At 41.5% G+C, this 18175-nt stretch overlaps 1 protein-coding gene across 3 annotated transcripts in view; it reads left to right on the forward strand.

The window, feature by feature from the left end:
- Nucleotides 1–18175, forward strand: part of SLC35D1 (solute carrier family 35 member D1) — a 78486-nt gene that overhangs the window by 49867 nt on the left and 10444 nt on the right. The window contains exons 12-13 of one of the 3 annotated variants that reach the window (XM_030941860.1): nt 1902–2034; nt 2331–6037. In XM_030941860.1, the coding sequence (XP_030797720.1) occupies nt 1902–2010 (109 nt within the window). In that variant the 3' untranslated portion in view covers nt 2011–2034; nt 2331–6037. Of the gene's footprint in view, nt 1–1901; nt 2186–2330; nt 6038–18175 lie in introns of those variants that run through there. The other 2 variants (XM_030941861.1, XM_010357082.2) reach the window with 2 other exon arrangements.

The raw sequence follows: 18175 nt of genomic DNA on the forward strand, positions 1-18175 counted from the left end.
GAAAAAGCTGCTAGATGAAGGAAAAGATGAAGCTCTATGAACATTGGCATAAGAATTGGGTTCATGCCAGGCGCGGTGGCTCACTCCTGTAATCCCAGCTCTTAGGGAGGTAGAGGCGGGAGGATAGCTGAGCCCAGAAGTTCACGACCTGCCTGGGCAATATAGTGAGACCCCATTCTCCACAGAAAGGGGGAAAAAAAGGCCAAAAAAAAAAAAAAGTAAGAATTGGGTTCATGTGTCCCCTTTCCTCAGGAGGGGTGATGGGGGATACTCAGTTTAGCAGTTACTGTGTTGCTAAGAAGTGCCAGGCCAATTGCAAGAGACTCTGTGCAGCTAAAAGAATTGAGGCCACCATGGGAAATTAACAAGATGATAAGGACAAAATGAGGATGGATAACTAATATCCAGTGGCACAAGGGTCATAAGGGAGGCAGCAGTTGGAGTGGAGAAAGGCTGACCTGGGTTTTATTCTGGTCTATCATTAGGATGCTTTGTGACCCTGAGCAAGTTATCTTATGACTCTGGGACTTTCCTCATCTATAAAATGGACACCTTGGAGGGATATTGTACCTTGGAGGGATATTGTACCTTGCAGGAATATTGGGAAAATGGAAATGTATATAAAATGTTTGACAGGTAGACTTTAATAATTTGATTGCTCTTAAGTGCTGTGAGGTGCAGATGAGGAAAAGGAAGAATCTGGTTGGGAAGGTTCAATTGGAAAAGGCTTTATTTTGGGTTGATTGGGGTCTCAGAGAAAGGCTCGTATTATGTGAGCATGTGTAGTCAAGAACAAGCGCCAGTGCCTGATCCCGCTTTCTTCCTAGTGGGAACAAGAGCTAGGCATCCCTCACCCTTCTCCAGCTGGTCTGGGGCTGATGTCAGAGCCCAGAGGAGAACAGAACTAATTTCAAATAAGCAGCAAGTTCATGAGTCAAGTGGTCAGGCAGAAGATGAGGGCCAAACCCAGGGCAGAAAAATTGGAGCCCAGGTCAGGCACCCAGCTGGCTGGAATCCAAGGGAGTCCTGGGTGGTAGTCTCAGTGGAAGAGCCAGGGAGGGCAGGGCAGGAGTGGTCGGATCTGTGAGCTCTTCCAACCTACTTTCCACTTAGTGAATAGGGTAGGAGGCTGTGTATCCTAGGTGAGTTTGAGGTCCCCACAGAGAATGCCAAGTAATCTTTGTCATCAAAGAGTGATCCTTCTTGGTGGGAGGTGCAATGGGTAAGTGAGGGGTACCAGCAACCACCTGTCATAGGCTGAAGGCCCAGCTGCTAAGTTCTCCACTGTGAACTTGCTTTTAGTCAGCGTAAAACCAGCTCTGTGAATCTCATAGGGTCTGCATATTTAACTAATTTGGGATGCTTCCTATTAATACCTATTTTTCCAAATGCAAAAAACATACAACTAAAAATTTACCTGTAGTGTCAGCATCCAGCTGTAACCACTGTTAATATTCTTGGTGTGTTCCTCGCAGACTTTTGTCTATTCTAGTGTGTACTGATGTACATATTCATGTTCATTTAAATAAAATGAGATTAGACAGTGCTTGATGTTTTATGATATATTTTCTCATAAAAATTTAAGCTGTCTCTTGCAGTGAGCTGAGATCCGGCCACTGCACTCCAGCCTGGGCGACAGAGTGAGACTCCGTCTCAAAAAAAAAAAAAAAAATTTAAGCTGTCTCTAAAATTTAGTATGTCAATGCTTGTTTTTATTTTATACCATTTTAATAGATGCATAGTACTCCGTTGTATGAATTTATACAATTCCCCACTATGAAACTTTACCCTTCATCTAATTTTTTGGTATAAGTTTTTGTTTTTGTTTTTTTAACCAAGTAGAGTGTTTACCTTAAAACCTTCCCTTCTTCCATCTCTTATAGTGGTTTTCTGTTTTGCAGCATTGCTGGGAGCCTGGTGTATTCCTATATCACTTTCACTGAAGAGCAGCTGAGCAAACAGTCAGAGGCTAGTAACAAGCTGGACATTAAGGGGAAAGGAGCAGTGTGACCAGAGGATTGCTTCATCTGATACGTAGGCCTAAGTTTTTAATCAACTCAGAACACTGGCAATTCCTACACAGATACTGAGGTGTCTTGATTATGGAGGAAATACCGTTCCTTTGCACTTGTACAATCTGAGGATTGATTGCTGCCTTTTAAAATTTTATGATGAGAGAAACTTAGAATTGACTCTATTTTAAATATGTTATTTGAATTAATTTATATCAGACTGGAAAATGTACTGGGCTTTTTAATTTATTTTTCTTCTATGCCGACAGTGAAACATCAGTGTTTTGAAAGTATTTTATTTCATAATTTGATATCCAGGTGTCCCCGAGAGCTGCATATATAATGTTTGCCAACTGGAGCTTCATCATTCAAATTGTTGCTGCATCTGGAGGCAGTTTAGCCTTTCCTCTGCTGGAAATGCAGACAAATATGTGAAATTTCTCTTCTTTGAATTTTATTTCTTATGATTGCATTGTCTTCGTCATATTGTCATTCCATTTGCCAAGGTAAACAACTTTGGCACTATAAAAAGATGTGGGGCTTTGAAGTGTATTGCTGTCTACGTTAGCTTCCCTGACTTTCATAGGATGAGCAGAGTGCATTCCTTGAAAACGTGTTCTTTTTTTGTTGTATAGAATGGGGATAATGAAGGGGGTGAGAAAGTAGGCCTTTTACTAATTTATTCATCTGTTTGATTTATTGATTCAACTAAAATGTTTTAAGTATATGTGCCAGGCATTGTGCTAAATACTGGGGATACAGAGATGTTTGCAGAGGTAGTTGAAACATCTCACTCCTGCCATAGTGACTGAGGTAAGGTTGCGAATTTAGCTCTGTTAAAATCATTCAGAAGATGTCACTAGGAGTAAGTTGTTTCAGCCCTCAAAAGCCGCAAGTCTGTAAATTGGATTAAAAACACCTGCCCTACCTACCCTGCAACAGTGTGAGTTCAAATGCTGCAATGTGAGATGAGGTACAAGTAAAGAGCTGTGTTTTGTAAACTAGTGCAGCTCAGCATTGACTCCCTCTCTAAGTGAGAATTGCAGACAGGCAAGTCTGTTTTCCGTTGCCTCCTTCCTTTGGGTTCAGTTGCTCTTTGGATGAATATGATAAGGTCCCACATTTCTGAATTTATTGGTTTGAGGGGAAAGGCTGGTTAGATTCTTTGTATTATCACTGGTTGGTTTTTCTCTGGCAGTGTCAGTGTTAGAGCTGTCATCTTCTTCCTTAAATGGCATGAGCAATGAGCAAACTTCCCTCCTTTCAACATTCCCACCTACATTATATGCCCCTTGGCTCACTTACTGAGCTTGCCAACTTCTCTCTAAACCATTGCTGCATTTTGGAAGAGCAGGTGTGAATGGGCATTGCCTAAATTGTCTCTTGGGGTAATCTGGAGGGTGGAGATTTTAACTCAAACATAATCCTATGACTTGACTCAGAGATATCCATTGACCTTGAGGATTAGTGTGTTTGCTCAGGCCAGTTGTGCAGCCAGTGTGCAAGAGATTTGGTGCCTTTGCACTAATGCACACACTAGTGTCTACTTCATTGGGTTTGGAATCCACTGGACTCTGTTGACCTAAACAGTTAGGGTTTTGATTTTTTTTGATTTGAAAATTTATATTGAGATCATTTTCATATTCCTGTCTTTCTCTTTTGGTTTGTCTTTTCTAAAGCCTGGCTGGTGGTGCTCTGTCCCTAGCATTATCCCTGCAGCCAACTCCCAAGTTACAAGCTTCATTAAGAGCCTTAGACTCACTTTTTTCTAGCATCTTCTGACCTGAGAAAATTCTACTGGGAGTAAAGGATATTATCTTGTGTCATATGGGTCTTACTCTCCCTATTTTACCAATGAGAAAACAAAACTCAGAGAAGGTTGACTTACTAATACATCAAACCCATGTCCTTTTTATTGAACTATGACTGCCATTTAATTAACCGCCCTTCCCCTCTGAGGGACTTAGGAAACAGATCCTGAGTTCACTTGAGCCCTTTCAAAAAAGCAAGCAGTTGATTGAATTTGGTGTCAGAGAGGAGCATACTTTGCAAATCAGGAAGAGTGACAGGGTACCCTGTCCTGGAACCTTTATCCCACTTCCAGGCTGACTTTAGTTGGTAATGCACTTCTGGCTGTTAATGTTGCCAACACTTCCTGGTTTTGCTTAGATATAGTGAAAGGGCATAGTGAGAGCTATTTTTAGTGATTCTTTTCCTTCTGTCAGCAACATGAAGGGGGGACCTTTGAATAATTTTTGTTGCAGAATATTTCTTCATGAAAGGCTTTTGGGTGTGTTTAACAGTTGTTGGGCTAGAGCCCCACCAGGAGTTGAACTGCCTCTTGGGGGTCAGGTTCCCTAGGAGATCTGTCACCTCTTCAGGAGTATTTGAGAAAATTGTGTAATTACAGCTTCACTAAATGCACATGACAGGCTTCTGTGCCTTGGGAGCCCTGGCTTATGCTGAACCTTCTGGCTGACCAGAGCAGTACAGCAGCTTCTGCTTGCTGGATGCCTCCTTCAGCTGCTAACCAGCATTGCAAGATGGAGCAGCGTGAGCAAGCTGGAGACTGAATAGTCTTTTGGAGTTCGTGTTTTGATTTTTGCAGGCATGTTACAATATACTGGTGATTTACCTGGTATTGTGGCACCTCCCAGAATCTCTGGTTTTTGCCCCATGTTTGATATTTACTAGAAATAAATGCAGAAAATCTTTGTCCTGTTAACTGCCTCCTGGGAGAAAAAGAGGCAATACAGAGTTAACGCCTTAATTTGCCCCCGGAGACAGATGAGCTGTGGTGTTCCAAAAGACAAATTCTATGACTAGTGGCTCCTGTTCATTGTAAGTGAGGCCCTCTTTGGCCAATCTGCTTCTAGTCAAGGCCAAATGGATTGGAATAACCCTAGTTGGCCAGGCTACACGTTGCCAACATGTCCCGTTGAGTTTTATTTGCCCCATGTGGCTGTGGACTTTATGAGTCAATAATTTATAGGCTCCAGTTTGCACCTAGTTTTTTTTAAAAAGTGCATTTACATGCTTTTGGTAGTCCTGTTTTATCAAGAATCCATGGAGGGTTTTGGTTGGTACAGCTGATGCTGGATCCTCACAGAGTAACAGTCGAGTTTCACATTGAATCGGTTTGAAATGGCGCCCCAGGACTTTGGGCCTGCCTTGCTTTACAGCCTCGTTCAGTGAGCAGAGATTTAGTGAGCAGCTGTTGTATGCCAAGCATTTTGCTAAGCTCTGGAAAAAAGATGAACAAGACATGGTTCTTGCTTTCAAGGAGTGTGTAATTCTTTGGCCAGACATGATAACCTGGACCCTGAGTGGGAGAAAGGAGACAGATGAAAGGAGTCCGTGATTTTGTAACCAAGAACTGCCTGCATAGTTATGAGTATCACTGATTTTAGGGGTGCCCCACAGAGCTAAAGCATTTTTTTAATCTGAGAGGACTTTCGTAACTCATATTAGTTAATCTTCTAGCTCTGAGACAGCAACACAGCTCTTAGAATTCTGTAAGTAGCCTGAGGCCTCCTCTACTGTACATGTTCTTGTTTTCCCAAAACTGTACGTTTGGTTTCTCCTATGAACAAGACTGTAATTGATTTTTCTCTCTCTGAGGAAAAATGTTCAGAATAAATGAGATAATGGATATGAAACTACTTAGCACAATGCCTAGTACATATCAGGCACTCAGCAAATGTGGCTACCGTGTCATTATTTCATGGTGAGACTCAAGGCAAAACAAGATTCTTAATTTATGCTCCATAAATGCTAGAGGCTTGGGCAATATGGTATATCCTGGTATGACCCTGTATCTCATTGCCTCTAGAATCCTTAGGTAACAGTTTTTGTTCACTGTCTTTTCTTTTTTAAAAATATCTACTGGACACGATTGTAGCCATTACATGATGCAGGTGATTCTACCTATTTTTAAAAAAGAACAAAGGCCGGGCGCGGTGGCTCAAGCCTGTAATCCCAGCACTTTGGGAGGCCGAGACGGGCGGATCACGAGGTCAGGAGTTCGAGACCATCCTGGCTAACACGGTGAAACCCCGTCTCTACTAAAAAATACAAAAAAAGCTAGCCGGGCGAGGTGGCTGGCGCCTGTAGTCCCAGCTACTCGGGAGGCTGAGGCAGGAGAATGGCGTAAACCCGGGAGGCGGAGCTTGCCGTGAGCTGAGATCCGGCCACTGCACTCCAGTCTGGGCGACAGAGCGAGACTCCGTCTCAAAAAAAAAAAAAAAAAGAACAAAATTGCTTTTATATTGTGATGGTACATTTTAATAAAGGGAAAAAATTTTTCCCCGACTCCCCTTCCTTTTTTTTTTTTTTTTTTAAACAAGGTCTTGCTCTGTCACCAGCCAGGCTGGAGTATAATGGTGTAATCATAGCAGCTCACCACAGTCTGAAACTCCTAGGCTCAAGTGATCCTCCTGCCTTAGCCTGCTAAGTAGCTATGACTATAGGCATGTGCCATTATGCCTGGCTCATTTCTTCCCCCCGCGCTTTTTTTTTTTTTTTCCCAGTAAAGACAGGGTCTAACTCTGTTGCCAGACTGGTCTCAAACTCCTGGCCTCAAGTAACCCTTCTGTCTCAGCCTCCCAAAGTGCTGGGATTACAGGTGTGTGCCACATGTCCGGCCAGGAAAATTATTTTCTGTCTTAAAGGAAGATAATTACATTTTAGAGTAGCAATTCAGTTAAATCTTTCTCAGTTTTTCATCTTAAGATGGCTCCTGCAAAGGCCAGCAGCGTTGCTTTTCCCGTCTCTGAATTGAAAGCAGTTGACCCCATGCTGCCCCTGCTTCCAGGCCTGTCTCGGTTGTCATATATTGTGAGTCCCTGGCACCATCACTGTTTTCCAAGCCAGTCTTCTAGGTCTTACTTTCAGGATGCTGCTTCATGGTATGAGGATATAGTTTACAGTGTTGTAGTTTTTTTTTAAAGCTTTGTTCTTTGAAAATACTTTTTAAAAAGAAATCTACTGGTTAGATTTATTGTCTCACAAAAATGTTTCTAGAGATTATTTTTTTCACAGGTGTTTTCTTTCTCATGCTGATGATCGACTGATTTTTGTCTACAGGTAACCTCTCAGTATTTTTTCATTTTAGAGTCTATTTACCAAATGACCATTTTAGTGTTAAAAGGTACTGAGGAATTGAGGTATGTAAATCAGGTGACATAAACATGAAAATTATGTGCCTAAATATTTTTGTAATGGTGTAAAATAAATACTTTTTCCTGAAAACAAGTATTAAAATTCCTTTGTAACTGCATACAGAGACTAATCCAGAGCCAGAAGTCTGCCCGTATTTTAGAGGTTGGCATCCTGTTAGTTGATTGAGACCCCGTATGTAGAAAATACTATTTTCTATACAAATGCTTTTATGAATAGTACATAGGACTGAATATCCAGTGTCTTGTGGCATACTTGTGGTAAATTAGAAGGAAAGAAATGCTAATCTTTCTGTTTTCAGGATGTTTCAACTGCATTATCAGGTTTCTAAGCTTCTGAGTAGCTTTACACATCAAGTAGAGGCATTTTGGTACACGCAGACTCAACGGGTGGAAGCACATTAAGGTGTGTCAGAGGGAGAAGCATATTAAACCTCTTTTTAAGAAAAAGATTGTGGTAAAATACAAATAAAACATACCATCTTAGACATTTTTAAGTGTACAGTTTAGTAGTGTTACATATATTCACATTATTGTTCAACCAATCTCCAGAACGTTTCCTTGCAAAATTAAAACTCCATACCCATTAAACAGAAACTCACCATTTTCCCCTCACCTCAGTCATCGGTAACCACCATTCTTTCTGTTTCTATGAATTTGACTACTCTAGATATTTTATATAAGTGGAATTGTACCATATTTGTCTTTTTGTGGCTGGCTTATTTCACATAGCGTAATGTCCTTTGTGTTTTTCCATGTTGTAACATATGTCAGAATTTCCTTCCTTCTTAAGGCTGAATAACACTCCACTGTATGTACACCACATTGTTGATCCATCCTTTTGTTGATGGGTACTTGGGTTGCTTCTACCTCTTGGCTATTGTGAATAATCCTGCTATGAACATGGGTGTACAAATATTTTTCAAGATCCCACTTTTTTGTGTGTGTGTTTTTTAGACGGAGTTCTACTCTTGTTGCCCAGACTGGAGTGCAATGGCACCATCTTGGCTCACTGCAACCTCTCTTCCCGGGTTCATGCGATTCTCCTGCCTCAGCCTCTGGAGTGACTGGGATTATAGGCATGCACCACCATGCCCATCTAAGTTTTGTATTTTTAGTGGAGATGGGGTTTCACCATGTTGGTCAGGCTGGTTTCGAACTCCTGACCTCAGGTGATCCACCCGCCTCGGCGTCCCAAAGTGTTGGAATTACAGGTGTGAGCCACTGTGCCCAGCCAATATCCTGCTTACTTTTCTTTGGGTATATACTCAGAAGGGAAATTGCTGTGTCATATGGTAATTCTATTTTTTTTGAGAACCCACTCTACTGTTTTCCATTATGGCTGCACCATTTTAGAATCCCACCAAGAGTGCACAAGGGTTCCAGTTTCTCCACATCCTCATCAACACTTGTTATTTTCTGTTTTTCAGATTGTAGCCGTACTAATGGATGTGTTGTGATAATCTCATTCTGGTTTTGATTTTTATTTTCCTAATGATTAGTGATGTTGAGCATCTCATATGCTTGAGTTGGTGTTGAGTTATAAGAATTCTTTATATTCTGGATTTTAACCCCCTTAGAAATATATATCTAAGGAGATATATATTTTTTAACAGCTTTCCTCCTGTTTTCTAAGAATTTTGTAATTTTACATCTTAAATTTAGATCTTGAATATATTTTTGATTTCTGTATATGTTATAAATACATATTTAACCCTTTTAGATATAAGGTATCTGCATATATATACAGATACATCTTTATACATCTAAATCTAAAGGGGTTAAATATATATATATAGATATAGATATAGATATATATCTAAAGGGGCTTAATTAGATATATATATATATATATATATATATATTTTTTTTTTTTAAACACAGGGTCTCAGGCTGGAGTGCAGCGGCCTGATCACAGCTCACTGCAGCCTCAATTTCCTGGGCTCAAGGAATTCTCCTACCTTAGCCTCCTGAGTAGCAGAGTAGAGGTGCATACCACCACACCGCGCTCATTTTTTTTTGTAGAGACGGGGTTTTGCCATTGCTGCCCAGGCTGGTCTCAAACTCCTGGACTCAAGCAGTCTGCCTGCTTGGGCCTCCCAAAATGCTAGGATTCCAGGTGTAAGGTGCTGTACCCAGCCCCCTTATCAGATATATTATTTGCAAATACTTTCTCTCATTCCACAGGTTACCTTTTCACTCCTTTGATTATATCCATTGACTTTGATACACAGCAAAGTTCTAAATTTTTATGTAATCCAGTTACTTACTTTTACTTTTGTTGCCTGTGCTTTTGGTGGCATATCCAAGATACGCCGCCAAATCCAATGTGAGTTTTATAATTTAACATCTTAAATTTAGGTCTTGAATATGTTTTGAGTTAATTTCTGTATATGTGGTACAGTAAGCGTCCAACTTCATTCTTTTGCATGTGGATATTTCATTTTCCCAACACCATTTGTTGAAGAGATTGTCCTTAACGCATGTGTTTTAATCAACTTTAAAAAATCCTCTTAGAGTCTGATTTTTTTCTAATCTGTTGAAATTAGAATTCATCTTTGTGATAGCTTATTGTCTCACTTGGCTTCCTTGAAGCATAGGCTGTCAGTATTGGGCAACACTATAGAGGATGCACTGCTAAGAGGAGAAAGCACAGAGCTGGTGCCATTGTGTACCCACAGGGGGTCAGCAGTTACCGGGTAACTTCAATTCTTCTTTTCTACAGTTCTCATCACTTGGGGCCCATGTATCCATTGGTGCATCCATCCATCAAGCCAGATTGAGTTCACTGGGGCCAGCACCCATCCTCTAGTAGAGCCCTGGCATCTACAGATGAAGCTCAGAGAGGCACACTTTCCCGGTGTGGTCAGGGAGCCCGCATTTAAACCCCAATCAGTCGGACTTCAGACACCCTTGCTCTTTGCCACCATGCTGGGTTCTCGTTTCTCTTAGTCTGTCTGTAATAGACTTGGCAGTACCAAACTCATCACCGCTCTATACTTGTCAAATGTTATTTTTCATTCAGTGTTCACACACTAGATTTAAAGCTTAAGCATGAGCTGGTAGCTGGTTTAATCTGAGAAGGCACAGCAGCGATTCCTTTCCAGCTGTGCTAAAGGTGCCCTCTTGTGGCAACATCTGCTTTTGGCAGCTAAATGATAGAAAGCAGTTTAAGAGGAAGGAAAAGCAGTATTTACTGAGGGCTGACTATGTGCTTTCACCAGGTTAGGGCTAAAATGTGCCTTTGCATATTTGGTATTTTCAGCACTTCACTGATGCATAAATGGTGGCTTTAGCCAGGCTAAGGAAGTTGTCCAACATCACTCACATGAGAAATGTAAACCTGGACTTTGATTCCAAAACCCTTTTCTTTCTGAGGAATACATTTCATATACCATCCCTCCTTGTTAGAGAAAGCAACAGGAGGGTTTTGTCAAGAGTGCTTTATCATATCTGCCTATTTATTTTCAGATAATTTTTTCAGTGAATATTTTTGAGGACAATGTCCACAAACGACAGAATTATGAAAATATAGCTGAGATATGCGTATGAATATGTGGGCGGAGGAATTTCATTCCACCTGCGAATGGTAGGAAAGGTTTCCTTGGAGAAATGGCATTTGAGCTGATTCCTGAAAAACAACTAGGATTTGACTGAGAAAATACTGGCGGGACAGCCCTCCCACCTTCTAGGGCCTCTGTCCCACTCCTTGACTGGAGTGCATCTTTCCTTATAGTACGTGCCCTCATCTCTGTGGGTCTTCCTTGACCAGCCTGTCTGAAATAGGCTCCCCTGCTCTCACCACACCGTGTTCTCTTCTCTCCCTTGCTTCATCTCCATAGCACTTCAAGCTCTATGAAGACAGAGGTTGGGTCTGGTTTTGTTTTTTGAGCATAGCAAGGCAGAAACATGGCCTCATTTGCATTTTAGAAAGATCACACCAGCTGTAGTATTTGGATTGTATACTGTAAGTCAGAGGTTGGCAAATTCAGATGTCTCACAGGGGCCAGGCGTGAATGCAAATGAATGCAGTTAATAAATACTATAGTGAGTGGTGGGGCTTGGGATGCATACCTGCTCAAAGGCATTGAAATAAAACAAAAAAATCTACCAGCCAGACTTAGCCCTTTAGCTGCTAGCATGACTAAGTTGAACTACTACAGATCAGATTTGCACTGTAACAGGATCACTGGGATTTCTGCATGGATGACTGTCAGGTGGGGTCGTGAAAGGGCAGGACTGAAGGTGAGTGCATCAGATAGAGCAGACTGTTGTTCTAGTGAGAATGATGCGGTCCTAAAGTACATTTGTTCCTTTTTTCAGAGAAAAGAAAAGGGATGTGAGTTATTTTAGGAATTAGAATTAACAGGTGGTAAGTGTGTTTCTTTTTTTTTAAGTAAAGTCTCTTCTTTATTTTTATTTTTTCCTTTTTTGCTGAAATGTGTCTTCAGGAGACCATTTTAACTTTGAGAAATTTTTTAAATTAAGCATTTTATTTTCATTGTTTTCAAGAAACCACCTTAAATACTAAATTAAAACTTGAGGCCTATATTGAAAACGGGTTCCCTGATAGTTTCCAGAACATTATTTGAAACACCTATTTCCTCAACTAAGATTTAAAATTTTAATTATCCACTGTAGGATGCTAAATAGACTTCACCCATTATCACTTTGGATTGTTTTTTTCTTTTTGAGACAGAGTCTCCCTCTGTCACCCAGACTGGAGTGCAGTGGTGCGATCTTGGCTCACTGCAACCTCTGCCTCCCGAGTTCAAGTGATTCTCTTGCCTCAGCCTCCCGAGGAGCTGGGGCTACAGGCTTGCACCACCATGTCTGGCTAATTTTTGTATTTTTAGTGGAGACAGGGTTTCATCACATTGGCCAGGCTGGTCTCAAACTCCTGACCTTAAAGTGATCCACCCACCTTGGCCTCCCAAAGTGCTGGGATTACAGACATGAGCCACTGCGCCTGGCCTGGATTTCTTGATATCTTATTGTTTTCATCATCCATCAGAATTACGAGTTCAGCTTCTCTCTGGATCAAACTGGCAGTTCTCAGGGTGCTGTGGCGCTAATAGTGACAAAGTAGACTTAAGATGGCCACATGACACTGACAGGGAAACTAATCATCTTCACCGGAGTCGTCAGGTGAATGGAACCTTTCCCTAAGGGCTCATGGCCCACCTGTGCTAGGGCTGAGAGTCCAGTGCTGCACATGGCCATCTCATGACCTAATGAACACCTCAGCATGCATGCTTGCAAACCTAAATGTTTTTAAAGCTGATTTTGATCTCCCAATACAAGAATGCTGATTGTCCTGCATTTTAGGTAAGCCAGTAAGTTTTGACTCAATTATTTTAACTTACGAAACAGTGGTGTACTTTCACTTAACCTCAATGCTTTCTGAGTATAAAAGCAGGAACGTTTTTGAGGTGACTAACTTACGTTTCCAAGAGTTTTCCGAAAAGGTAATATTTGAAGTGTAGCAATGAAACAGAGTGCGTGCTATCCTACAGTAAAAATACATTTATTGAGCTGCAGACATTTTTTTTAGCACCTTGTGTATCGACACAGTTTAATCCTCTAAACAGTCCTTTAAAGTTATCTTAGTGTTGTTTTAGAGGTGGAACAAGCATGGGAAAGTTTTGTTGTTAGACAGTGGTATTTGTGAGACAGTCTTTGCTTAGAATATAAATTCGCCTTCCTGTAAAGCCTATCTTTTTCTCTGAGGTCATGGAGCTTCCTAGAACAAGCAGTAAAGTAAATGATGTTTGAGGGTGAAAGAAATGTCACAGTACATATTATTTTAAATCAAAATATATCTGAGTCCCCATCTTGCCACCTACCAGGAAATTCAGTCCCAGTTCTTTGCTGAGGTTACACAAGATCCAGGAGAATTTCCTGTGCCCAGAAGATACAAGAGGGACTCTTGTCTTCAGTCCATCGTGGTCACTGCTGAACTCCTTAGTGACCAACTCTAAGGTGTCCTTTGAAGGCAGATGGTACAACAAATTGCAAACTTTGCCCTGGTAATAGTTTCTACTACTGGAAATTCCAGTGCCTAGAGTTCAACCTGTTTTGTACTCCATGTAGTCATTCCTCTGATGTCTTTCTAGAGAATGAAGCTCACATTTCTGCCATTCTCAGAGCCTACTAACATCTTTTTTCCAACTAGGGGAATTTCTCTTTTCTAGAGTTCAGACTTGTGGGAAAAAGCAAGGAGAAAGATTGTTTTTGTTTTTTTTTTTTTTTTTTTGAGACGGAGTCTTGCTCGGCCGCCCAGGCTGGAGTGCAGTGGCCGGCTCTCAGCTCACTGCAAGCTCCGCCTCTCGGGTTCACGCCATTCTCCTGTCTCAGCCTCCCGAGTAGCTGGGACTACAGGCGCCCGCCTCGTCGCCCGGCTAGTTTTTTGTATTTTTTAGTAGAGACGGGGTTTCACCGTATTAGCCAGGATGGTCTCAATCTCCTGACCTCATGATCCGCCCGTCTCGGCCTCCCAAAGTGCTGGGATTACAGGCTTGAGCCACCGTGCCCGGCCAAGGAGAAAGATTGTTTGCAAGCAACATGTTTTCCATTCTACAACACACATCTTCCCTAAACACAAAGACCTGACTTAGAAAAAAATAGGTAAACAAAAGCCAGATCATTGGAAAGAATAATTCTTACAACTTCTCATGGTAGCTCAGTTTTATTTGTAAATTGGGGAAAATAACGTTGTGAAGATTGGTTTATAATTAGTGCAGTGCTTTTAACAGCAATCACTTAACAATGGTAGATAATATTTGCAATAGACTTGTTTTATCTGCCTAATCATCTTTCTTTGTGACCAGCCTATTTTCCTTTTGAGGGAATGCATCTTCCCCAACTGTTGTAGCCAAATACACCCAAAGGGTGCTGCCATCTTATGATGAAGACCTATGTGCCTAACCACAATGACAAGTTGGGTAAAGGGTAGCTAATAGTATCCTACTTCCCTGGCCATCAGGACTTGGGTGATGGCCAACTGGACAAGGGTTAAGCCCATGGCTCTAGCCATGAATATATGTAAGCTATTAAGTGCCATGAAGGAAAAGGATACAGGGATCCGACGTTGTCAAAGAAGCTGAGTCTAAAGTCGTTGAACCTTGGACAAGTCATTTTTCCATTTTCAGCCTTGAATTTTCCCTTCTGTAAGACAAGAGGATTGAGTGAGAGATTCCAGAAGGACCGTATCTGGGCTTTGGCAGCCTATTCTCACTTACCTGCTTCATTTACAGGCTTCCGGTTGCTCTGCAGAAGGCTCAGAGTGTGCAAAGTTCTGTTGTTGCTGCTGTACAGGTTAGAGTGCACCTGCTAATTTGTCTCTTTGCCAGTTATGTAGAAAAAGTAAAGGCAGTTGGGACCAGCTGTCAAGTGAGCACCAGGGAAAATTTGAAAGCCACTACAAGTTTGCAATTCGGAAATCCACAGGGCTCTGAAAACCAAGCTGCTTTTTGTCTCATTTGGCCACAAAATCTGACCTGAAATTCATGTCAATACATTTTATTGTGGCCGTATTTCCAGCCATAGGTTTGTTTGAGAATGTGCTGTGGACGTTTTTTGAAATACCGCTAGCCACAAGGGTTTTGGATAAGGGACTGTAGACCTGTACTATTACCTACCTGGTCATTAGCCAGCACTCTCTAGGGCCAAAATATTTTCCCTGTAAGGTATCTCATTTATAATCTCAACAGACCTACTGGCACATTGGTATCATCCTTATTTTACAGATGGCCAGTTTAGAGGTTTAGCTTACCACAGATTATACAGTAATGGCCAGATGAAGAGGAGAAATCTTGAAACTTGGCTGGATTTGGATCAGCGGGTATGGAAAAAGGTGGTATGGTATTTTAAAAAGCTGTAAATATTTTTAATGGGAGGATTCTGAATAAAATAAGATTTTAGGCTATCCCTTGGTTGAAATGGAGGAACATGAGGTATAGTTGGAGATAAGGAAATGCAAGGCCAGGTACTGTGGGCTTTCAGCTCTTTGTTCTGGAATATTTAGAAGGACTAATAAACAATGTGGCATCAGATGTGCAAGCATCAGATGATTCCACTGCTTTCCCCATTAAACTTATAGGATATACCTTGTGAAGACTAGCATGGATATAAATGACAGTGGTTCAGAAACACTTCATAAGTTTGTCACATAGATGATGAGTTGACTTTTTGACAAACTTTATGGAAGGAAATAAAGTGATACTGCTAGCATTCATGCCACAAAAATGGGACTCTGACTCTCTATGGAACCCAGAGGGCAGCTGGGACTCAGGCTAGCAATGTGGTCATTGACAATCATGTAATTGCTTCTTCTCTTCTCCCCAGCCTCCCCCAAATCAACCTGTTTTAGAGAGTGGGAGAATGTGTAGGCAATGTGGTCATTGACATCCATGTAATTGTTTCTTCTCTTCTCCCTAGCCTCCCCCAAATAACCGGTTTTGGAGAGTGGGAGAGTGTGTAGGTATAGGATTACACAAACAATGGGAGATGCTGTTTTCCATAATTTAACCAGGCAACCCTTTGAAGAAATAAAAGTTTTCAAAAATCCCAGAGTCGGAGCTCCCCCAAAAAGCAAGTAAAATGGTACCCTCTACCAGTGATGCAGTACCTGGATGAAAACACATTTATACTACTACTCAGTGGAATGAGGGGCAGTACAAAGGGCAACTCAGGATTTATCCCCAAAGGTAGAATAGAACAATCACTGGAGAGAGTAGCCAGAGTTAGGCCCTAAGCAGAAGAGACAAATGGTTATAGGCTATGCTATAACCTATATGCTAATCTGTTCAGTGAGTAAGGGAAGAGGCACTGTGCTTGGATGTGGGTGTATGATGGTGAGGAAAACAACTTGGCCCTCCCCCTCAGGAGGCTTACTGTCAGAGGGGGAAATAGTCATGCAAAACCAAATGGCACCTGGGACAAGTGCTAGGAGACTTCTTTAATAAGGGGGTCTGGTCACTTTGTAAATCCACCACTCAAAAACCACCATTACTTTTGGTATATGGCCTTCATTAATTTTCCTAACTATACATATACACGAAAATAGATCCCTTTGCCAAAACTGGTATCATTCTGTTCAAAGGTATCTACTACAACTCCCATCTGCTGCAATCCTGAGTTGTTTTTTCTTCTAAGCTACTAGCACTAGATACAAGAATTTTGTGGCCAGGTGTGGTGGTCACACCTGTAATCCCAACACTTTGGGAGGCTGAGGCAGGCAGATCGCTTGAACCCAGTAGTTTGAAACTAGCCCGGGCAACACAGCAAGTCCCTGTCTCTACAAAAATAAAAATAAATTTAAAAAATTAGGGCGTGGTGGCCCACACCTGTGGTCCCAGCCACTTGGGAGGCTGAGGTGGGAGGATCCCTTGAGTCAGGAAGGTTGAGGCTGCAGTGAGCAGCAGTGATCATACCACTGCACTCCAGCATGGGCAACACAGCAAGATGCTGTCTCCGAAAAACAAAAAAAATTGCAGATGTAGTCCACATATGTTCATAGTGTGTTTTTTAAATGCAAACACTTGTCTACTAACACAAGAGGCAAATGAGTAAGACAACAGAAGAGGCCACACAGCAAAGCAGTTCACAAAACTTGTAATTCAGGCTGTTTGAAAGCTCAAAACCACCAGCCACCCAAGTAAATTTCTGTCATGTACAAATAGATGCTTAGAGGGGATTGAGTACCTTGCAAAAATAAAAAAGGATATACTTAGAATAACTGGCACCACTATTAGCTCCTAAGCAGAACTAGTTTCTCATGTTCACTAGGCTACAGCACAGCTGGTGACAAGAGTAGACTAAGGGACTTGAAAAGTCCCTCTTGGGAACAAGTTCTTAACCTGAATCTAGATTTTCTGGTCAAGAATTTAAAGTGGCTCAGATCAATCTATTCTGATGCAGTTCTCTACCTGATCTTATTTCTGGAAGAAACTACCCCAATGCAAGGCCATATGTTTTCTTTTTTAAAGAGTTTAAGCTCAGACATGGTGGCTCACGCCTGTAATCTCAACACTTGGGGAGGCTGAGGCAGGAGGATCACTTGAGCCCAGGATTTCCAGACTGGCCTGGGCAACATAGTGAGACCTCGCCTCTACAAATAATAACATAAATTAGCTGAGCATGGTGGTGCACACCTGTAAACCCAGCCACTCAGGAGGCTGAGGTGGGAGGATTACCTGCGCCCAAGGAGGTCAAGGCTGCAGTGAGCCATGATCTTGCCACTGCACTCCAGCCTAGGCAGCAGAGACCCTGTCTCAAATAATTTTTTAGAAGTTTATATATTTATCATATTAATCCAAAGTCCATTTAATTTCAGGGATCATCTAATTTTGCTAATGAGTGAAACCATTTATTTTAGAACTACCTGAACTCCACAAATATAAACTCCAGTGGGCAGAAAAACACATTTAGCCAACTCTACATTCAATCATTAACAACGATGAGAATACCAAAAAGTGAATGTTCTATAACCAGGCCAGATTTGCAATAGGCCTCCTTTCTTCCAAACTTCAGAAAATCAGGAGACTCTCCACCTAATAGTAGTGCTCATGGGACAGTGAATGACAAGAAAAAGGGGATGAGTCCTAAATCATCCACAGCTGGTATGGTAGAACCAGCTCTGCAGGAAGTATTTTTTTTTAAAGACAGAATTTCTTAGGGAAAGTCATGCATTTCATGTTGGTTAATTCCAGCAAAGTTTGACAAAAGAAAAATCTTTAGCTAGACCTATATGGCCAAGAGGAAGGTAAATTCATTCTCTTGAGATCGTGCCTATTCCTTTTTGCTGTCTCTATACTCAGCATATACTTCTACCATTAACACTTACCTGCTGCCTTCTTGAAGAATAGGGCATGCCACATCTCTGAAGCCACAAGCCAAGCATAGTACCCAGTGCAAGTATAGGCCCAAATGTTTGCTGGATATTAAGAGTATATGGAAACATAATGAAAGCCTGTCATCACTGAC

The sequence above is a fragment of the Rhinopithecus roxellana genome, chromosome 12 (genome assembly GCF_007565055.1).
Source record: "Rhinopithecus roxellana isolate Shanxi Qingling chromosome 12, ASM756505v1, whole genome shotgun sequence".
Classification (NCBI taxonomy): Eukaryota; Metazoa; Chordata; class Mammalia; order Primates; family Cercopithecidae; genus Rhinopithecus; species Rhinopithecus roxellana.